At 38.8% G+C, this 24,537-nt stretch overlaps 1 protein-coding gene across 5 annotated transcripts in view; it reads left to right on the top strand.

Moving 5' to 3' along the window:
• The window catches only part of FRMPD1 (FERM and PDZ domain containing 1), a 179,691-nt gene that overhangs the window by 120,131 nt on the left and 35,023 nt on the right, over window positions 1-24,537 (top strand). For 4 of the 5 annotated variants that reach the window (XM_055293661.2, XM_055293660.2, XM_055293657.2 and 1 more), the window contains exons 2-4: window positions 6,739-6,843; window positions 21,451-21,608; window positions 22,432-22,534. In XM_055293661.2, the coding sequence (XP_055149636.1) occupies window positions 6,743-6,843; window positions 21,451-21,608; window positions 22,432-22,534 (362 nt within the window). In that variant the 5' untranslated portion in view covers window positions 6,739-6,742. Of the gene's footprint in view, window positions 1-6,043; window positions 6,086-6,738; window positions 6,844-21,450; window positions 21,609-22,431; window positions 22,535-24,537 lie in introns of those variants that run through there. The other variant, XM_055293658.2, reaches the window with a different exon arrangement.

Raw genomic sequence — 24,537 nt, 5'->3', positions numbered from 1 at the left:
ATATCCTAGAATTTCCAACGGACTTGATCCTAGAGGGGGTCTGACTGGGGCAGTTGATATTTGAAAACAATATCCCATGGGTTTTGCTAGACATTTATTCTTCTGTCTTCTGTGTTTAGTCTCTGTTTTGTCAGGACACTATAACCTACATTCTTGATCCTCCATGGTAAGTCTCAAAGAAATATGATGTTATTTTGTGTCCTTGGCAAAGGAACATTAAATAATCCTTATTACAAAAGAGCTTTTACAAATTGGCGAAAAGAAGGCAAACATTCCAGCAGAAAAATAAGGAAAAATCAGACATAGTAAAGCAATAAGAAATAAATATAAATGGCCAAGAGCACATGAAAAATGTTGAGCTGTGCTAGTAATCAAATAACTTCCAGTCACAGCTGTAATGAGTTCTGATCTGGAAAGATATACAGGATACATTTGCAGGTTAAAAAATACAAAGTGCAGACTACTGAGTATAACATTCTGTTTTTGTAGAAAAGATGTGTTAATACACATGATATAGGTCTCTATTAATTCAGGACAAAGATAGTATGAATGCATACCAAATTGTTACCTGTGTTAACCTCTAGGGGAATGGGTTGGATGCTTGAAGTAGGATGCTTATTTTATATAATTTTCAATGTGATGGATTTATGTGTGATATTTAATTTTTAAAATATTTTCCTATATATACAAGAAGTATATTTTTATATGGGAAACATATATACAAGTATATACATTTCCTATTTATAAATATATATTCGCTTATATATAAACATATATTTAAGCCAATAATTGAATGCTACTTTCAATCCCATTAGCAAATATTTTAAAAAATGACAATGACTAGTTTTTATAAGAATATGGAGGATAATTTACTTTTGTCTTCTGTGTTTTTCAAAATGTAAATCTTTAAGTCAATAATTTCCATCCTACTGGCAAATTTTTTTTAAGTGATAATATTCAAAAGGTCTGTCCTGGCAAGAGTGCAAACTGGTAACTTCTTGGAGGCAATTTGACAATATACATCCAAATTCTTAAAAGTGAACATATGTTTATGTCCAATAATTTCACTTCTAGGAATTTATCCCCCCAAAAATATCTGGGAAGTAGCCATTTGCCATGAATAAAGATTTTTATTGTAAAGATTTTTATTGTAAACCTATTTTCATAATAGTGAAAAATTGGAAACAACACAAATGTCCAATGATAGATTTATTAAATAAATTACGATATGATCAGAGAAAATAATACCATATAACCATTTTAAATGATGGTGTAAATGCTTAAATATTAATATGGAATGATGTTTATGAAATCGTAAGTGGGAAGGTATAATTTTAATTAAGAAACATATATACATGTATAAGCATGAAAAATGATGAAAAATTAACTTGCTAATTGGGAGGTAGTGATTGTAGCTAATTGTAAGTGATTTTATTTTCATTATATTTTTCTGTGTATGTTATTAGAAGAATATATTACTTCGGTTTTTAAAACTAAGTTAAAAATTATTAAAAATCATTTAATAAAATAGTATTAAGGGTTTATAATAGAAATCAGCATTTCCTGCCCCACTCCTCCTCACCCTTTAATTTCTCTTCTTAGAAGCTCTTTCAACTCTTCTAGCCATTTCCTCTGGTATTTTCCTGCATATTTCTAAGAAATATGCTTGCATTCTTATTTTCTAATTTATTAATTTTAGACATTATCTAATTATTATGATAAATGAGGATTTAGGTCTTAGGCTACTACACTTGCTTCCCTTCACCATATTGTTCCAATATCATTACATCACTGTTCTTGAGAAACCATTTTTCAGTGTTTACATTATCATGACAATGTAAATATTGTTCATTGTTGAGCCAAGCAGTGAACTATAATTTTATTTTCTTATACAACTTTTTATTTTCCTTGGATTTCATAATTCCCTCTGTTTTTGATCTGCTTAGTTTTTCATGTACTTATTGCTAATTCTCCCTTACCCTCCAACAGCCTCTCAGTGAAATTTTCTACACAAACACGTCAGACAACTTATCCATTTCTGTTTCTTTTCCCTAAGATCTCTGTCTTCATGCATCTCAACAGTTGCTCTCTAGGTCTTTTATACAGGTGTTACCTTAATGCATCCCTTCACAGTCATCCAGGATGCTTCTTTTGCCTCTTATCTATATTCCATCCCTAATATCCTGGATCTCATTTCTTTTTTCCTTACTTCCTTGTTTTGGAGGAGCACATCCTCTGTCAGCATCCTGAGAAAGGATGTATGAAAGGTACATTTTTAGAGACCTGAACATCTAAAAATGTCTTTTGTACTTGATTGGTAGTTTGATAGGGTATCGAATTCTAGACTGAGAATGCTTTTCCCTCAAAAATTTGAGAACTTCAATGGCTCCCAGCTTCCACTGTTATTACTGAGAAGTTTAGTGCCATTTTTAGTTTCAATTGTTTCTATGTGATCTTTTTTTTTCTCTCTGGAAGTTTAGAAGATATTTTACGTTTCTAGTTTCTGAAATTTTACAATGTTGTTACTTGATGTGGGTCTTTTTTCATTCGCTAGGGTGGGCAATTAGTATATATTCTTAATTTGAAAATTTAAGTTCTTCAGGAAATTTTTATTGAATTATTTGGCAGTTTCCTTACCTCCATTTCCTTTATTTTCTACTTCTGGAACTTCTTTTAGATGAATATTACACTTCCTGGACGGATACTATACATTTATTGTATTTTATGTTTTCTCTGTCTTTGGCTTTGGTTACTCTTCCTACAGTCTTTCATTGACTATATTTTTCTGTTTTTATTAATAATTGAATTTTTTATTCTAGCTGTCTTATTTTTAATTTCCAAGTGTTCATTCTTATTCTCTGATAGTTTATTTTTAAAAAATCCTCTTCTTGTTTCATGAATATAATACTTTATCTTTTTGAAGATTTAAGTTATAGATTGAAATTTTTTTCTTCTGTTTTCTACATTGTCTCTGTTTCTTCTGAATTTTTCTATTTGTTTTGGTCTGTTTTTTATAATGCCTGCTTTCCTTAAATATTTATTCATAAGTAAGAGTAAAGCAGTAAAACAAATAATTGGAAACTTTGTATGATGGGTCTGGCTCATTGATTAATACATTTCAATGCAAGATGACCTGGCAGCAAGTTACCTTTTCCCTGCAGGGATCCTGAAAATGTCAATATCTGAAGGTCTTTTCTCTGGTGCTATTCAGTCCCCCAGAGAAGGATTCTCTAATCTTTTGCTTGGGACATGTCTTAGTCTGTTTTGTGTTGCTATATAATATCACAGACTGGGTAATTTATGAAGAAAAGAAATTTATTTCTCACAGTTCTGGAGGCTGGTAAGTCTAATATTGAGGTGCTGGCATCTGGTAAGGGCCTTCTTGCTGTATCATCCCATGGAAGAAGGTGGAAGGGCAAAAGAGCACACAGGAGAGTGTGGAAAGAGGCCAAAGTTATCCTTTTATCAGGAACTCACTCCCACAGTAATGGCATTAATCCATTCATGAGGACAGAGCCTTCATGACCTAATCACCTCTTATAAGTTCCACCTCTCAACCCTGTTGCAATGGAAATTAAGTTTTCAACACACGAACTTCAGGGACACATTCAAACCATAGCAGGATATAAAGTACTCGCTGACAGTATTCAGAGAACTGGGCACAGGAAGAGGTCTTGTCATTCAGTTAGAAGAGTTTTACTTGCTTCTTCTATTTTCATTCCTGTACCGTCTATTGTGCCTAGTCTCCCCAAGCTTCTCTTGTTCGTTTTCTCCAGAAAATAAGCCTCTTGTCTTCAGTAGGATGGGAAAGAGATAGTTGTCTAGGTGGGTATTTCCATATTTTCAGCCTTATGCTCATCCTTGCTTTCTCCTGTACTTACTGCCCCTAATTCCTGAGCCACTGGGCAAATCAGCCCTTCCCTTCCCTTCCCTTCCCTTCCCTTCCCTTCCCTTCCCTTCCCTTCCCTTCCCTTCCCTTCCCTTCCCTTCCCCCCTCCCCTCCCCTCCCCTCCCCTCCCCTCCCCTTCCCTTCCCTTTTCTCTTTCTTGAGATAGGGTCTCACTCTGTTGCCCAGGCTGGAGTGCAGTGGTATGATCTCAGCCTACTGCAACCTCCACCTTCCAGACCCAAACAATCCTTCCACCTCAGTCTCCCAAGTAGCTAGGACTACAGGTGCGTACCACCATGCCTGGATAATTTTTGTATTTTTGGTAGATATGGGGTTTCATCATGTCACCCAGGCTGGTCTTGAACTCCTGGACTCAAGCAGTCTGCCCACCTCAGCCTCCCACAGTGCTGGGATTACAGGCCTGAGCCACCATGTCCAGCCACCGGCTCATTTTTCATCAGAATCCCCCTCTGAAGGCACATAGATTTCTGTTTTCTGTGTTTTGAAAACAGAAGAGTTTTACTTACTCCTTCTATTTCAGTTGCCTCTCTTCCAAACACTTTCTTCCAAACATTATTGACATCTATCATCTCTTGTTGTCTTCTCTTCTGTATTCATTAACCTACTGGTTTATATGCTTTTTATTTCTTTATTGTGATTCATAAGATTTAGGAAGAAGAAATTAAGACCTTGTCTCAGTTCACCGTGTTTAATCAGAAGTCTACTTTCTGTTATTCTTTTTATATTTTTTAAAAAGTGAGATGCCTAGAACTGAAGACAGTATTTGGGTGTCATGTCCCCATTGTAGAGTAAAGCTAGTCTGAATATCATTGATCTAAATGGAATTTATTTTTGGTTATGGCCTATGTTCGTGTTAGCCTTTTTACCCATTAATTTGTGTTTGGCTTCCATTTGCCTGAAAAGTGTGTCTGCAGGTTTTCAAAGTGATCAGTTAGGGTGTTTTCATTCTTATAACCTGGTTAGTTCTCTTTCCTTGTATCCCTGGTATAGATCCCATGATTTCTCTGTTGATTGCTGCTGGGTTCGCTGTGCTAATATTTTATGTAGTATATTTACTTTTATTTTCATAAGGGAGATTATATTTTTATCTTATTATATTGTTTTTGTCAGAATTGATATCAATGTTATACTGGCTCCTTAAAAGGAAGTAGGAATCTTACCTTTTTTATGCTCTAGAGCAGGGTTCTCCAACCCTCAGGCCGTGGACCAGTACTGGTCCGCAGCCTGTTAGGAACCGGGACCCACAGGAGGGGTGAGCATTACCGCCTGAGCTCCACTCCTGTCAGATGAGCAGCGCATTCTCACAGAAGCCCAAACCCTATTGTGAACTGCACATGGGAGGGATCTAGGCTGCACGCTTCTTATGAGAATCTGATGCCTGATGATCTGGGATGATGCCAGTTTCAAACATCCCATCCCCCCACTGTCTGTGGAAAAATTGTCTTCTGCAAAACTGATCCCTGGTGCCAAAAAGGTTGGAGACCGCTGCTCTAGAGCAGATGAAATGGCATTGGGGGAAAATTAACAAAGCTGGCTAAAGGCAACATGGTATCCTAGGCTGGATCATGGTACAGAAAAAGCACATTAGTGAAAAACTGTTAAAATTTGAACATAGTCTATAGTTCAGTTAATAATATTGTACCAATGTTAATTTCTTAATTTTTACAAAGGTACAATAATTATGTAATATGTTAATATTAGGGAAAGCTGAATGAAGGGATATGGGAACCCTGTATTATCTTTGCAACCTTTTTATACATCTAAAAGTGTTCCAAGATGATTTTTTTTTAAAGAATAAGACAGGCTGGGTGGGGTGGCTTATGCCTATAATCCGAGCACTTTGGGAGGCCGAGGTGGGCAGATCACTTGAGGTCAGGAGTTCAAGACCAGCCTGGCCAACATGGTGAGACCCCATCTCTACTAAAAATACAAAAATTAGCCAGGTGCAGAGGCATGTGCCTGTAGTCCCAGCTACTCGGGAGGCTGAGGCAGGAGAATAACTTGAACCCGGGAGGTGGAGGTTGCTGTGAGCCAAGATCATGCCACTGCACTCCAGCCTGGGCAACAGAGCGAGACTCCATCTCAAAAAAAAAAAAAAAAAAAAGAAAAGAAAAGAAACTCTAAAAGGACAAATGGAAAACAAGAGCAGTGATTATGTATGGGCATGCAAACTGGGTGGGTAGGAGCAAGGAAGGGTATAAAACAGACTTTTCACTGTCTACATATTTTTTATTGTGATAAGAACACTTAACTTGAGATCTACCCTCTTAAATTTTTAAGCACACAATACAGTAACTGTCTATCTTTTTTATAAGCTAGTGTTGAATTATGTAAGTGAAATACTTATTCAAAAATTAAATATAAAAGATGGAACAAAAGCAGCAGCGCTCAGAGGACTCTGCACAACGTGATGAAGAATGCTTCCATGTCCGTGGGGTTCCTGATGCAGGCAAAACTGAACCGCGTTGTCCAGGGTTGCACACATAGTTGGGAGAGGGAAGGACGGTGTCGCATGGTAATGTGTATCTCTTCCTATGGGTCACAGTCACAAAGTTTGAGAAACGTTATCTATTTTACTCTCTCATCATAATGTTTAACTGTGTAAGATACAAACCCAGTCTGTTTGCTGCAAGATTGAGGGTTGCTAAAGTTGTTCACTCTGTGAACATTGAGCACCTGTTTATGTTGATTTTAGACAAAAGGAGAACACTAGTTATTCGATCAGCATGTCTTACAATGGGCAAATAAAGGAAGCATCGTCCTGATTTATCAAAATCCTCTTTAGAATATTTTGGTTAGCATCTTAAGAACACTCTTCTTCCTTTTAGGTAAATGGAAGAGCTGGAGACCAGTTTATTCCAGACACGGAAAGCACATAGAATCGAACAAATGGTGGCAAGATGGCTTCGGCGCTCCCGGGACAGCTCGGCCCGGTAAGCCTCCTGGGTTTGCAGAGATTTCTATCTATAAAGGTCTGGTGTCCCAGGGGAAGGAGCTTGTGCTGGTCCTGGCCGCACCTTGGGATCACTGTCTCCGGCTTGCTTTGTTCTTACACCATATGGTGGGAGCGGTGTAAACAGGTCAGCAATTTTGCTGGAGTGCTTTTCCCTGTACCCTACCCCCAACATGTACCTACACACACACAGATACACCCCAACTCACACACACTTACAACATTTACAAACACACTGACACACAGACATACACACAGAAATACACTCATACATACTCGTACACACATGCGTATACACTCTCTGGAGCACACACTCATACACTCTTTTGATCTCTCTCTCTCTGACACACACACACACACACACACACACCTCTTGTCTTAGTACTTGACATGAAAGTCAGGTAATCTGCTGTTTATATTCTTTCTGTGTCTTCATTTCCAGCAGCTGTTCCTTCCTTGCAGTCCCTATGTCATTCTAAACAAAATAAAATGAAATCAAATACAGATCTGATTTGATGGCTACAGGAGAACGTTCAAATATGTTCTGTTTCGAAGCGTTCATTTTTGCTTGGATTTCCCATCTGGCCCTGCCACAGAGATGAAATATCACGTGTCAGGTGTTTCTGAGACACACATTCTTCCAAAGGAACTGGAAACAGCTGTTCTGCTGCTGAGTAATAAACTTTGCTCAGGGCTCCACTGCCCTGTGGCCAAGTTCTCTGATCCTCACACACTGAGGTCAGATAAAATGGGGCTCCCTTTTACAGATGAAACACCTAAGGCTCAAAGAGTGACTTGTTTAGGACCACTCTTACCCCATGCTCAGAAAGCTTGGATGGGTCCCCATTTATTATAGGGGGAAGCTTAAACATTTTTGGTCTGACATTTCAAGCTGCAATCCTTTCCAGCTATTTGTCTTACTACTCTGCTTCCTTCACAGTGTGCTCCAGCTAAAGGGAACACTTATTGTTCTACTACAAGCACCCTCTCTTCTCTTTCACCCCTTAGACCTGAGCTCCTGGGCCAGATCCCTTCCTCCCATCTCCATGTGGCCAGAACCCCCCGCAGCTTAAGGCTTGGCTGAAGTGCCGGGTCTTCCATGAAGCGTTCCTCTGTCTAGAGTCAGGATGAATTTCTCCGTAAGACCCCATAGTATTTTATTTGTAGCACTGGCATTGTGCTTCCCCTGGTGCGTTCAACTTTTCGAGCCTATTCATTTCCTTTCTCCTAGACCTGCCTTCTGTGAGGTCAGGGAAAGTATTGGCCTTATCTCTATGGCCCAAAAGTGATTGTCTTGCATGAGTGTTGTAGGTGGCCAGGTAGTGCCTGATGAATGAATGGAAAAACCGCTAAGCACATTGTTTCCCACAGTGGGGTCTGCGAAACCTAGTCCTGTGTGACGCTGCTCCATTGAAAGAGATTCTGTGGCCATACATGTTTGGGAAATGATGCATCCTATATCCTATTTCTGCCTCCCCCAACTTGGTGATTTATTATACACGTTATGCACGTAATACAGATTAAAGGCTCTGAGAAGTCCCACAGAAAGGGAGACCTGTTTAACTTGACGTTGCCTGGATATTTGACCTTGGAACCCTCTTAACATCTTGCCTTCTCACAGACTGTAAATGAAAGGTGACAACCATCACTGCTATCTAATTTTAGAACATTTTCAATACTATAAAAAGAAACCCTGTGCCCCTTAGCAGTCACTTCCTATTCTCCCCTCTGCCAGTCCCAGGTAACCACTAATTTACTTTCTTTTATTCTTTTTTGAGACAGAGTCTCACTCTGTTGCCCACGGTGGAGTGCAGTGGTGTGATCTCAGCTCACTGTAGCCTCCGCCTCCTGCCTCATGTCTAAGCCTCCCGTGTAGCTGGGACTGCAGGTGCGCACCACCATGCTACTGTCTATCTCCATAGATTTGCCTATCTTGGATATTTCACATAAATGGAATTATACAGTATGTGTTCTTTTGTGACTGGCTTCTTTTGCTTAGCATGATATATTATTTTACTTAGCATAATGTGTTCTTCTTTTGCTTATCTTCTTTTGCTTATCATACTGACATGGATCAGTATGACATGTCATAGTGTGGATTGGTATTTCATTCTTTTTTATTGTCAAATAATATTCCATTATGGAATATTTTCTTTGTTCGTTCATCAGTTGATTTAACATAAACATTTAGGTTGATATATAAAGCCAAATAAGAATAGATAAATAGATAGATATGTATGTGATATGAACATTTGTTTCCACTTTTGGACCATTATGAATAATGCTGCTATGAACGTTTGTGTAAAAGTTTTTGTTTGAACATATATTTTCAGTTCTCCTGAGTATATACTTAGGAGTGGAATAGTTGGGCCACATAACAACTCTGTGTTTAGTCTTTTGAGGAACTGTCAGACTGTTTCCCAGCATGGCCATACCATTCTGCATTTCCACCAGCAGTATATGAGAGTTCCAGTGCCTCTACATCTTTGCCAACAGTTGCTGTTATCTCTTTTATTGTAGCCATCCTAGTGGGTGTGGAGTGGTGTCTCATTGTGGCTTTTGTCTGCATTTCCCTGGTGGTTAATGATATTAAACATCTTCCCATGTGTCTAGGGAGTTTTGCTTTCCAAGTGCTTGAGAAAGAGAAAAACAAAGAGAGAAAGTTTCCTGTCACTGCCCATGGAAGACATAATTTCCATGTTTCTAGGATAAATCATTTGTAGCCTTGTGTGAATTTCTTCTCATCTCTAATCCTTGGTGTCCTCAGATTACTAGAAAATGATCAATAACTGAAAAAGCTGAGTGTGGGGTAAATAACTTCATTTCCTAGGAATAGACTAAATGGTACCACCTACCACCTTGTTGCCTAGTCAAGAAACCTGAGCATCATCCTGACTCCTTGAATCCCCTGCATCCACCCCATCAGCAGCTCCTGTCAGTTTGCCTTCAGAACTGTCCACCTCTCTCTCCCTGGGAGCCCTGCAAGGATCACTCACTTGCTTTTTCCCTGTTCCAGCTGATTCTTTACTCTGCAGCTATAGTGGACTTTTCAAAATGTAAAATGTTCCTGTCCCATGCTAGCTCCCAGCTCCACCCCAACCCAAACCATTCAGTGGTTCACCTACCATTTTGCCATGACCTACAAGTCTCTTCACAATCTCTCCCCAGCCCAACTGTCCAGCCTCACCTTGTTCCTCTTCCTTCCTTCCTCACCGTTCTCCATTGTTTTGCTTTTTTTTTTTTTTAAATATCTAGAACTCATCGAGCTCTTTCCTATCTCAGGGATTTTGCACCTGCTGTTCAGTTGGCCTGGAAAGTTCTTTTACTTCCTCTTTTTATGGCAGGTCTCTCTTCATCAGGTTAAATTTAAACATCACCTGCTTTAAGAGGCCTTTCCTGACCACCCAAAGCACAGGGAGTCCATTCGCTTGCTTGTTTCCTCCAGGGTACTTACCTGCTCCTCACGCTTTATAATTATGTATGTATTTATTTACCTGTTCATTATCACCTCTGCCATCATATGGCTTTTCTCCTCCAACCTTCCTGTCATATATGAGACCAGGGACCCTGACTGTTTTGTTTCACAAAGTATCCTCAGCCCTAACAGAGTCCGTATAGTATGTGACAGACATTCAATAAATTTTTACCGATTAAGGGCTTTTATAGTAGGGGACTGTATTATTCATTGAAATATATTTAAAATGCCCACCCCTCCTTCTTCTAAAAGGAATTTTTAATGATTACAGTTTTAAAACATGTGGGAAAATTAAAATAAGAAATGTTAGAAACAGATTGCAAACCAATTAGACTAAGGATTTAGCATTTGAATACTAACATTAGCCCTGAATTTCCTGGTAGCTGGGGCAAGAAAACAAGGAAGTGTATTGAAATGTCTTCTATAGTGCAGAAAGAAGAAACACAGATATGCATCTGTAGTCACATAATTTTACATGCATTTTTAGCAATTCTGTTTTTTTCTGACTTTTAAAAACTCAGTCGTTTCAGCCAGTTGTACTTGCTTTGCTTGTCTTTGGCATTTTTTTCCCATAAAATTTAAACTTTATCTGTGGCTCTAAGTGAGTTGTCTAGGAGTAAATTAGTCAAAAATAATCATTTCCATTTCCAGGCATTACTAAACAAATTGATAACTTTTATACACACAGGGTAATGTTAGAGCTTTATAGAGAATCTTAAACAGGTATTTTACTGAGGACTGGTGTCAACTTTCAAAGTTCCTGTGATTTCTTAAATTTTAAATTAATTTTCAGTAGGTGGTTATTGTTACAATCATTAGTCAAATTCAGTTGGTAGCCCTTAGTTTGAATGAGTGTCCCTGTTTGGGTAGGAGTAAACTGGTGAGACCTATAATTATAGGAATGGGAAATTGTGCAGATATGATAAGGATGACTCCTCTGTTACCACTCGATTTCATATTCCAACAGAAAAATAACATTTACAGTATCAGTGTTCTTTTAGAAATAGCTAACCTCGGCCAGGTGCGGTGGTTCATGCCTGTAATCTCAGCACTTTGGGAGACCATCCTGGCTAACACGGTGAAATCCCATCTCTACTAAAAAACACAAAAAAATTAGCTGGGCGTGGTGGCGGGAGCCTGTAGTCCTACCTACTCAGGAAGCTGAGGCAGGAGAATGGCATGAACCAGGGAGGCGGAGCTTGCAGTGAGCCGAGATCGCGACACTGCACTCCAGCCTGGGGGACAGAGCAAGACTCTGACTCAAAAAAAAAAAAAAAAAAAAGAAGAAATAGCTAACCTCCCAAATGATCTCTGTGACATGTTTTGAATTTCTGTGTAAATAATGCAATGCAAACTGCTTAATAAAAGCTGCAACACAGTGACATTACATCATAAAGTAATTAATTTTTAACCTTTTGCTTTCAATCAAATTGTTGTCTTCTTTATAGCTTTGTGTGACTACAGAAGTGATAAAATGACAAAGACTTGATGATAGTATATTATTCCACTTAATAATACCAATATTTCGGCTGGGCATGGTGGCTCAGGCCTGTAATCCTAGCACTTTGGGAGGCCGAGGTGGGAGGATCACAAGGTCAGGAGTTCGAGACCAGCCTGGCCAACGTAGTGAAACCCCATCTCTACTAAAAATACAAAAATTAGCTGGGCATTGTGGTGCGTGCCTGTAGTCCCAGCTACTCAGAAGGCTGAGGCAGGAGAATCTCTTGAACCTGGGAGGTAGAGGTTGTGTGAGCCAAGATCATGCCACTGCATTCCAGCCTGGGCAACAGAGTGAGACTCTGTCTTAAAAAAAGCAATAATACCAATTTTTTGTTTCCAGAAGTTTCCATTTTTACATAGTTAAATGGGATTCTTTTCCTTCGCAATTTCTTTCATTGATTCTAAGCTTACAAAAATCTTCATCCAATAAAAGTTTAATTTTCAATTCAATTTAACAGCTTAAACTGTTTATATTTAATTCTTTAAGTTGGAGTTTATTTTAGTATATGCTAGGAGATGACGATCTAACTAGATTTTTTTTCCAAATTAGTAAGTAGTCATTCATATCACCATTAACTGTGAGTGATCTTTGCCTTCTTGATTAATTCTTTACTGACCCCTCCTTTATTGTATGTGAAGTTCTGGCGTCTGTGAGTGGGAAATTGGACCTGTTTCTGGGCTGGCTATTCTGTTCCATTGATCTAACTGCCTACTTTTACACAGCTGTATTAAAATTACTTATATTTTAATAGTAATATGCATCTCATTATCTTTTTTTTTTTCTTTTTGGAGATATAGTTTCTCTCTGTCGCCCAGGCTGGAGTGCAGTGGTGCGATCTTGGCTCACTGCAACCTCCGCCTCCTGGGTTCAAGCGATTCTCTTGCCTCAGCCGCCCACACAGCTGGGATTACAGGCATGCACCACCACACCTGGCTAATTTTTGTATTTTTATTTATTTACTTATTTTTGAGATGAAGTTTCACTCTTGTTGCCCAGGCTGGGGTGCAATGGTGCGACCTCAGCTCACTGCAACTTCTGCCTCATAGGTTCAAGTGATTCTCCTGCCTCAGCCTCCCGAGTAGCTGGGGTTGCAGGCATGCACCACCATGCCCAGCTAATTTTTGTATTTTTAGTAGAGACGGGGTTTCTCCATGTTGGTCAGGCTGGTCTCAAACTCCCGACCTCAGGTGATCCACCCGCCTTGGCCTCCCAAAGTGCTGGGATTACAGGTGTGAGCCACCACGCCCGGCCTAATTTTTGTATTTTTAATAGAGGCAGTGTTTCATCATGTTGGCCAGGCTGATCTCGAACTCCTGACCTCAAGTGATCCACTGGCCTCAGCCTCCCAAAATGCTGATATTACAGGAGTGAGCCACTGTGACCAGTCTCATCACCTATTAAACTAATCTTTTATTACTCTTCACTTTCAATGCTTTTAGTCTTACCCACCTATTCTGTCATATGAACTTTAGAATCATTTTATTATACTATTAAAACAAAGAAGCATGAGATTTACTGAATTCTCTCTTTTTTTTTTTCTTTTGAGATAGGGTCTTGCTCTGTTGCCCAGGCTGGAGTACAGTGTTGTGATCTTGGCTCACTGCAACTGGCACCTCCCAGGTTCGAGTGATTCTCGTGCCTCAGCCTCCTGAGTAGCTGGAATTACAGGCATATGCCACCACACCTGGCTAATTTTTGTATTTTTGGAAGAGACGGGGTTTCACCATGTTGCCCAGGCTGGTCTTGAACTCCTGATCTGAAGTGATCTGCCTGCCTCAGCCTCCCAAAGTGTTAGGATTACAGGTGTGAGCCACCACACCCCACCAAGATTTACTAAATTCTCTTAATGCTTAATCTAGAAATGATAGTTTTATAGAGCAAGATCTAAAGAAAAATAAAGAACTTAACGCGACGTCGTGCTTTCTTCACTGCTTGGTTGTATCCTCAGGGCTTGAAAAGATGATTTCTTTTAACTTATCTTGAATATTAATACTAATGAACATACATGCATGTCTGCACACACAATGACACGAGGCACATACATGCATACATACGTACACACCCACGCATGTGTGCACACAGGCACACACATGCACACATACGCACGTGTGCACACACACACATATACACACATTTTGGCATCTTAGTGTCAGAAGCCCTTGCTGCTGGTTTTACACACTTTCCAAACTTACTTGGTTATTACAACTATAAGCAGTCTATGTACTAATTTCAAGAATGGTTTTGTTAAAACCTTTCTAATACTATTGACCTTTCTAATACTATTAATGGTGTAGAAAGACCCTTTCAGGCACCAATTTTTTTTATTGTGTCTTGACCTGTAGGCAAAAGTAGAGATTTGAGGATAGTCTGGAAAGCTCCTGGACTACGTCTGCAGAGTTGCCATTATTTCCTGAATCCTGTTTTTAGAGTAATAATGGAAGAATTTCTCCTTTCAACTGTAGGAGCACTACCCTCACAATCTCCACAGTGAATGGCCCCCTAGAAATTGTCACAACCACAAGCATATTCCTATGGTTGTGATTACATGCTACATTTCCTTCTGGTACAGGCTGATGCCTCTATTTCTGATTTCCGTAAATCGTCTTTACATTATGAAATCCAGTTTATACCAGATTTAGCTTTTAAAATCACTCCAGCTGAACATAATAAAGTGTTTAAACATAGATTCAAAATTGTTTCTCCACATCCTGCTGGAACTTGGAGGTGAATTCTTTGTTGTTACAGGATAGAGGTAGAATATATTTTTCAACATATCAGAGAGCAGATAAAAAGCCAGAGAATATGTGAAGTGCAATCAGTATCCATCTGGTAGTTTTCCTTTTCAGTGTTATTAACCAGCTCAATATAAACTTATGAGCTATGAAAAGTGGAATTCATCTATGTGAGACTGTTTTCATGATCAATGTAACATGTTTGTTCTGGTTCTACCTTAGGGGAGATCCAGTTATCTGGCAGGAATTTCATTAGTGTAGCTATAAGCCTTCTGTTCTTCCAGTGTAGGATCACAGAAATGACATTTATGGTTTGAAATGATTACAAAGGCAGCAGAAATATGTTTTGAGATCAGTGCTTAGTTTGATATTTATAAGATGCTTCAGAGGAGGAAATGTTGTTACAGGGATCATTTCCTTTAGCTTACTGTCAATATTAAATGTTCTCTATGAGGAGAGGCCACGGTTTGGTCATGTACTTAGGTTAATCCCTTTCCAAACAAAAGCTAGAACATGGCCTTTAGGGAAAATGTCAAATCCAGACTTTGGGCCAAAGTCACTGACACTGTGCAGGGATTAGTCAATACAGTGCAATGTCATTTGTCCAGCATTGTGGAGGACCGCACTCTGACAAATGCAAGATAACGGAGCCTGCCCATTTGAAAAGCATCAAAATGGATTCTGTTGAAACCCTGTAGTAAGGTTTGTTCTTTCTTTTGTTCTCCAAACAATTATTAAGCCCTCCTCTATGGCCAGTACTGAGTTCAGCACATGGGCCAAGGAATATGTGGTTCTCGCTACACATAAACTAGTCCAGAGAGGACAAGAGACTTTGCACTGGTCTGTAGGTGCATTTAATAGAAGGAGATATTTCCGCCAAAATCAGAAGACTGAGTAGGAGTTGGGCAGGTAGACCGCATGATTGGATATGTTGGGGAAATTGCGTGTGTGTGCGCACATGTGTACGTGTGTGTGCGCACGCGTGTACGTGTGTGTGCACACATGTATGTGTGTGTGCGCACGTGTGTACGTGTGTGTGTGTGTGTGTTTTGGAGGCAGGTGAGTTATTCTAGACAGAGGGAAGAGCTTGTCCAAAGGCCAATGTGTTTGAGGAACTTAGAGGAGACTAGTTTGACTGGAACAAAAATATCAAAGAGAATTAATGACTTGGTCCTGGAGGCTGGAGTGATGGGCAGGAGCTGTATTAAGCCATATTCAGGATTTTGGATTAGGCCGTTCAGTCAGGGGAGACATATGAACAGAATTGTGTTTATAAAATCAGTCTGGCTGCTAGATGGAGAATCATTCAGGAGAGACGAGAACAGAAAGTGGGGAGACCAGTTAGTAACCTAGTAGAAACCTGTCAGTAGGGCTGGTGATGGGGGCCTGAAACAGAATGGTGGCTATGGAGATGGAAAGAAATGGACCCTTTTTGAGATCTTCTCGTGTTGTGAGTGATTTCAAGGATGAGAGTGGGGGAAAGTCAAGGATGACGCTGGGATTCTGGCTTGAGCAATTGTCATTATCCTTATGATACCATTTGCTGAGCTCTGAGACATGGAGAAGATAAGTTCTGATTAGGGCAATAGTCGTAGGGTTGAGCTATACACCGAGTTAAGCAAACATAAAGGAAAATGACAAAGTTTCATCTCTGTTACTTATATTCAAATTGCTGTGTACTACTGGTTGTATATGCATTTTGACTTTTTGCTAATTATATTAGAGGTACAACTATATTAGCAGTACCATATTAGATATGTACAGTATTTTGCTCATTTATTTGCCCAATAAGCACTGATGCATCCCGTGAGCAAAGATATTCACTTGACAATGTGAGAAGTACAGAGGTGGATAAAATGTGGTTCCTATTTCCAAGGAATAAATAGTCTGTTAAGGGTAACAATATATGGAGTCAGATAACTTTAAATAAAGGTTTGGATGCTCGGGGCTATAAGAGAGGGTCAGAGCTCCAAGATGAGAGAACTTACATCTGGCTAGGAAATTAGAGAAGGAAGATGTGACATTTGAGCTGGGCCTTGACTTGGCCTCACACTTTCTGCAGAGGCAGTTGCGTGAGCTGAGGCCCAGGGGTAAAACTGTTAGTAGGTAAGATCAGTCTGGAGTGAAGGCCTGGGAAGGGGAGTGGTGGGTGGATGCTGGCTAGGGACTGAAGCCTCAGGACACAGGTCCCCGAAGGCAAGGTTGAGGAGTTTGGCTTTTGTTCTGTGGGTGGTGGGGAATTATTAGGAGGAGAATAATTCCAGCTCTCACTTAGGAAGGGTAAACCATAGCTTACACAGTGCTCTGGAAGGATATTTTCTAGGTTGTGTTTCTTTGTATGTCTGAAGCTTATAGGCCCATAATAACTTTTTGATGTAGAGTCTTCGAGGTCATTCTTTGTTGTGTTTGGTTTATCTATTCCATATTGGGTTGTTTTGAGTTTTCCTACTATTCTAAATAAAGCTGAGATTGATATTTTTGAATACTTAAGAGCCAGGGTTTATTGAGCTCATGCTGTGTTCTAGAACTTTACTAGGCATGGGAGACACGGAGATGAATGGGTGCCACCCTTGTCTTCTAGCAACTAATGGTCCAGGATAAATAATATGATATTTTTTCCTTTGTGGTCATCACTTCAAGGAATACCAGTCAAAATGGTAACAGAAGATCAAATTGAAAATTTAAATTCATGTTACAGTTTCACCAATGATTTCCTAGAGAGATTGAATTGCCGGTTTGTATCATCATTCTTTAATCTCAGAACTAGTACATGTTGGGCCTTATTATTTTTATTCATATTTGGTATGACACGTAATAGTACTCCATAGCCCTTTCGGTTGTGCTTCTTTAGTAAGGTTGTACATTTTCTGTGTTAATTTCCAGCTTGCTTTCTTCATGTGAGAGTTGTCAATTCACTTGCTTTGAGCATGTGAAATGTGGGTATCTACTATGTGTATTTATGCCCATTCTTCATATATTTGTATTATAAGCTTTCCCCACTTCAAGATTTTTTTTATTTACTTATTTTCAACTGCTTTATTGATAGATAATTTAGATACCATACAATTCACCCATTTGAAGTGTACAATTCAATGGTTCTTAGTGTATTTACGGAGATCTGCAACTGTCACACGTCCATTTTGGAAGGTTTTCATCCCCCACAAAAGGAACCTATACCTATTAGCAGTGACTCCCAAACCTCCCTCCCTGAAGCCTTGGACAACCACTAATCTACTTTCTGTCTCTATAGATTAGTCTGTTCTAGATATTTCACGTTAATGGAATTATACAATATGTGGTCATTTGTGACTGGCTTTCACTTAGCCAGATTCATCCATGTTTCATTCCTTTTTATTGCCAAATATTCTGTTGTGGAATACTGTATTTTATTTATCCATGTCATTAGTTGATGGACATTCGAGTTGTTTCCACTTTTGGACATTTACAGAAAATGCTGCTATAAATATTCATGTGCAAGTTTTTGTGTAGACATATATTTTCATTTCTCTCCGGTACATACCCAGGAGTGGAATTGCTGGATCATGTTGTACACCATGTTTAGTCTTTTAAGAAACTTCCAGACACTTAGAGGACTTTCTAGAGTTTCTATTCAGTTTCATTGGTGAAAGCCACACCATGCAGTTTTGATTATTGCCTTTGTCTGAAAGAAGTGCTTACTTTTCAACTGTAACTTTTCTGAAATCTAAGTGTTTCTGATAGAAATTTAGAGTTCAAATTGATATGCACTGTAAATGTAAAATAGACACTGGATTTCAAAGACTTAATATGAAAGAATGCAAAATCTCTCATCAATAATTTTGTGTACTGATTACAAGTTGAAATGATACTATTTTGGATATATTGAGTTAAATAAAATATATGTTATTAAAATTTATTTCACTAATTTTTTTCCTCTTTTTATGTAGCTATTAGAAAACTTAAATTTATGTGTGCAGTGCGTATATTTCATTTGGACCGACTGCTCTAGAAGTAGCGCTAGTGTGCCTGTTGAAGAAAGTAGCCCCAATTTGAGAACTGCTTCCCAGCTGTGTGACTTTAAGCAAGTTAAAATCTCTCAGAGCAAAATTTAGTCTTTTCACCTATAAAACAGGAATAAAATTGTACCCACCTCACAAGTTTATTTTGAGGGCTGAGTGAGATATATATATATATAATGTTAAATCACTCCCTAAAATATAGTTAGTATTCATAAATATTATTAATTATTATTATCGTTATTGCTGTGATTATCATCAATTTGTCAAGTTGTTTTTTAATCTGGAAGAATTTTTTATTGATATTACATTAAATCTCTATTTAATTTAGAACTTTTTTTTTTGATACTTAGTGTTTCCATCCAGGAACCCAGCATAACTTTAAACCAATTATTGTGTTTTCCTTTATTGCTTTAAGGAAAGTTATATTATTTTCTTTAAATAAATCCTTCTTCCCCTGAATTACATTAGTACACATCACTAGTTTTGTTACTTGAATCCTTTCTTGGCATTTTCTAGATATTTAGCATTCACTCATTAAGAATGCTTAACACCAAATGTACATTCAGCTAATCTGCTTTTAATGAATTGTTTAATGCTTTTTGTGGCTGTGTTTTGTGTTTTTATCCTGCATCTCCACTAAATTTATCTTTTGGCACTAGAAATTTTCTTTGTTCATCATTTTCTGTGTGAATGTCATCTGCTACAAAACAAAAAATAATAAGGTGGTACTTTTCCATTCCTGTGCTCATTATTCCTCTTGTCATTCTTCCTTCCCTGATAACTATTATTAGCATTTATCCTACTACATTAAATAAAACACCAAATTGTTTGTTAGTTTGTTTGTTTTTGAGATAGTCTCACTCTGTCACCCAGCCTGGAGAGCAGTGGCGTGATCTCAGCTCACTGCAACCTCAGCCTCCTGAGTAGCTGGGACCACAGGTGTACACCACCAAGTCCAGCTATTTTTTTGTATTTTTAGTAGAGACAGGGTCTTGCCATGTTGCCCAGGCTGGTCTTGAACTCCGGGACTCAAGTGATTAGCTAGCCTCAGCCTCCCAAAGTGCTGGGATTACAGGCATGAGGCACTGCACCTGTAATGTCAAATGTTGATTTTTGACTTTTAGTATAGAGTGTTATTTACTGCATTTAGAAAAACCTTTTTATAGCTTTAAATGTTTTTTAAAAAATCAGGAATAGGCTGGGTGCGGTGGCTCATGCCTGTAATTCCAGCACTTTGGGTGGCTGAGGGGCAGATCACTTGAGCTCAGAAGATTGAGACCAGCCTGGACAACATGGTGAAACCCCGTCCCTACTAAAAATACAAAAAATTAACCGGGTGTGGTAGCGCGAGCCTGTAGTCCCAGCTACTTGGGAGGCTGAGGCATGAGAACCGCTTGAACCCGGGAGTGGGGGGCTTCAGTGAGCTGAGATCATGCCACTGCACACTAGCCTGAATGACAGAGTAAGACCCTCTCTCAAAAAATAAATAAATAAATAAATACAAGAATGAAAAAAAAATCAGGAAGAGCTATGGGCTTTATTCAGTGTGAATTTTCAGTTTTCTGTTTCTTCCCTCTCGTTAGGTCTCTCTGCTGCTCCAGCTCAGTACTACCTGCATGCTGGCCTAGAAGAAAGACTCCCTCTGCTTCTACGTTGTGTGGGCTGGGTCATCTATTCATACAGAGCCTAAATTTGCTCTAAGTCAGGGCCTGGGGGGATCCTTGGTGGATAATGTACATGAGACTTTGGACTTGTGCTCGTCACTTACATTTTGGCTCTGTGAGACAGTTTTTCATATTTCCGGATCCTTGTTGAAACTGGAGATCATTATAAATGAGAGAGAGATGATTTTCAGATAAGTGAGGGCCTGTTGCATTAGGCAGGGTTCCTGAAAGTGTTTGGTAAATGGATGAGAATAAATGATAGACCTTGGCTGCAGAGCCCAGGAGAGCTGTTACTCCTCACATTTCTGTTGTTTATAATGACAGTAAACACCTCATCCCATCACTATTTGACCTTCCTCAGAAAGAACCACTGACTGTTAGAGGGAAAAATCATTTGCCACAGACAAATGAAGAATAACTTGTGACTCGCTTTGTGGTTTCTCTCTTTGAGAGATAGAAAATATAACTTTCCTGCTTTTAAGGAACATACATGTTTTAAAGGTTGATATAGAGGGAGTCCTTGCTATCCGAGATTTTATATTGGAACCCTTGCAGTTACAAAGCTCAAAGGGAAGCAACATTCATCACAAAGAAACAAAGAAAAAAATCACCAAAGACAAAATCTTGCTATAAAATTATCCGTCATCAAACATCTGAACCTGACAACTCCTTGTTTCTGTTCACCGTCCATGTTTTTCTTCTCTTGTACCTCTCACTCCAGCAGTACGTCCTGCCTGGGATGCCCGTCTGCCTGTTCTTCTGTCAGTCCATCCATCCATCCATTCATTGATTCACTCAGCAGCAGTTATTGAATATCTTCTGTGTGCCAGGATCTGGGCTGTATAGGTATACCCTAGACATGTCTCAGAGTGCAGCTCAAATGCCACCTCTTCCAAGTACCAGATGCGTCCCTGATTCCCTATTCCCTGCCCTACAAAGGTGAAACTGCTCTCCCCCGTCTCTGTGTGTCCATAGCACTTAATGGGTGCTTTCTAGATATTTAGCATTAGCTCATTAAGAATGCCTGGCAATATGACTTCTCTTTTAGAGGACCGTCCTAAGTTCTGCTAGTGACGTTTGTGTCTTATTTGTCTCAAGAGGAGAGTTGGTGTCTGCTCAGCTCTGCGTCTTTCTCCATGATGCTTAGGGCTGACCCAGTTCATGACCAACAACTAGAGTCTTCTCTTTCTCTTTTTTACATGCTCCTTCTCTTCCAGGGCTAAAGTTGCTGCAGCTGATGGGCCCGCCAGGAACCCAACTCAGACCTTCATCCCTGTGCGGCACACAGTAAAGATAGACAAAGACACCCTCATCCAGGACTATGGATTTCACATTTCTGAGAGCCTTCCCCTTACAGTGGTGGCTGTCACAGCAGGTAGGGGATGAATGGGAAATGAGAAAGGAGTTTGGTTTCTTAAGGGGAAATAGCCCCGAATCTCCCCGATCTCTCATCCTATAACAAAATGCAGAAAATCCTACCTGGGAAGTTAGAAAAGGCACATCTAATTCTGTCTTGGGCTTTGCACCTTACTTTGATGCTGGGAGGGAGGAAGCCTCAAGTGCACTTGCCGCTCCAAACCCCAGTCTCCCACTGGCCTTGGCTAGGGCTTTGCCCACCCATGGTTCTCTGGCTGGTCTCAGGGGCAGTGAAAGTATTTGGCTAAGCTAGCCCTCGTCTTTGAACCCCACATGCTCCTAGCTGGGGATACTTTCTGGTCAGACAGTAATAGAAACTACAGATTTGTTTTCACTTGAACCTTGTGAAATATAGGCTGTACCAGGGTGGAGAGGAGCAGGTGGGGAGTCCAGTGCTTGTTTTCATACTTGAGGTGTGTTAATCTGGGATTCGTTAAAATGTATTAATTTCTATTTACACACACATACACACCACAGTTTTTTAGAGATGAATGGAGTAGATTTACTGGCCAACTCTGTTGATTTAGAAGGTTTCTGCTACTTTTCTTTCTCAGGACAGTCTTCTAACATCCCTGGAAGTTGGTGATAGATGATAGGTACATTATCCATGGTTTATAAACAGGAAAATTAAGATCCACATGATTCCAAGCCTGACTGAAGGTGGGGGAGTGAGCCAGCACCCCTGGGGACTGGATCAGGTTGCCATTTAACTGTGCTGCTATTTCACATGGAGCCTGGGTCCTCCCGGCATGAGCACCAATTACTTATTTTTTGTCCAACAGGAGGCTCTGCTCATGGCAAGCTTTTCCCTGGTGATCAGATCCTCCAAATGAACAATGAGCCCGCCGAAGACCTTTCCTGGGAACGAGCGGTCGATATTCTCAGGTACTAAATGGTCTTCCATCATCTACAGAATTGCACAGATTATCAAAGAACAAAGATGGACAACAGGAATGGCATTAAGTGATCCCCTGATTTTAATAAGGCTATGTCTCCTTTAAAGCAGCAAAAAGAGCCTCGTTTTAGAGTTCCATCTATTAAAACGGCTTCTTGTTAGTGGCTGTTACTGTCCACTCTCTCTCACTTGCCTACGAAAGAGCTTGGGAGGCACAGAGTGCTGTATTTGTCAAAGCCCTGCTATGCCCAAGACACGTGCTAAGCATGCAGGGAATGTAATGATCATAAATAACCCATAGGCCCTACCCTCTAAGGATTTATAGGCACATTGTAATATATGCCAAAGATTGAACTAAACTGATAACAAATCTGTTCTTTATCCCTCTTGATATCTCTTCTTAAATATAATTGCAGGTGCATCTTGGTTGGCATATATGTAGTTTCATTGAGGCAGCACCTCCAAACCTTCTGCCTGGTGTCATTGTGACTTATGTAAATGCCTCACTTTCTACCTAGACAATGACTGCCTGAGACCAGGGCTCAGTGGGTGCTCAGTTAAATGAGTGAATATGGTTAGTGCGGGGAATTGGCAACCCAGACTTTAAGATGGAGGAATGCCATTGATAGGAGTGAAGAGGACAAGCAGACATTTTAAGGGCACATGCAAGCTTTGGCTTTTAAATTTTTCATTCAACATTGTTCTAATTACTAATATAAAGAGAGATGAGAAGCAGAGGTAAGTGAAAGCTAACTTGAAGATATATATATATGTATGGTCTTCCATCATATACATACATATATATATATCTTCAAGTTAGCTTTCACTTACCTCTGCTTCTATATACATATATATACATATATATGTATATATACACATATATATGTGTATATATACATATATATACACATATATATGGGTGTATATATATATATACACATATATATACACATATATATGGCTCATATGCAATGAGCCATATATATATACACATATATATGTATATATATACATATATATGTGTATATATACATATATATGTATATATGTATATAGAAGCAGAGGTAAGTGTATATATATATACATATATATGTGTATATATATGTGTGTATATATATGTGTATATATATGTGTATATATGTATATATACACATATATATGTGTATATATATGTGTATATATGTATATATACACATATATATGTGTATATATATGTGTATATATGTATATATACACATATATATGTGTATATATATGTGTATATATGTATATATACACATATATATGTGTATATATATGTGTATATATGTATATATACACATATATATGTGTATATATATGTGTATATATGTATATATACACATATATATGTGTATATATATGTGTATATATGTATATATACACATATATATGTGTATATATGTATATATACACATATATATGTGTATATATGTATATATACACATATATATGTGTATATATATGTGTATATATGTATATATACACATATATATGTGTATATATATGTGTATATATGCATATATACACATATATATGTGTATATATGTGTATATATGCATATATACACATATATATGTGTATATATGTGTATATATGCATATATACACATATATATGTGTATATATATGTGTATATATGTATATATACACATATATATGTGTATATATGTATATATACACATATATATGTATATATACACATATATATGTGTATATATACATATAATTCAGTTTGTGCTTTTTTATGAATGGCTGACCTGGCTTTGGGGTGGCATTAATTTTTTTTTTCCCTTTTTTTTGAGATTGGGTCTTGCTATGTTGCCCAGGCTGGTCTTGAACTCTTGGGCTCAAGTGGTCTTCCCATCCCAGCTACTCGGGTGGCTGAGGCAGGAGAATCGCTTGAACCCAGGAGGCAGAGGTTGCAATGAGCCAAGATCGTACCATTGCACTCCAGCCTGGGCGACAGAGTGAGA

The sequence above is a fragment of the Symphalangus syndactylus genome, chromosome 9 (assembly GCF_028878055.3).
Source record: "Symphalangus syndactylus isolate Jambi chromosome 9, NHGRI_mSymSyn1-v2.1_pri, whole genome shotgun sequence".
NCBI classification, from domain to species: Eukaryota; Metazoa; Chordata; class Mammalia; order Primates; family Hylobatidae; genus Symphalangus; species Symphalangus syndactylus.
Note: the sequence above shows the minus strand (reverse complement) of the source record. Positions and strands in the feature narration are given on the sequence as shown.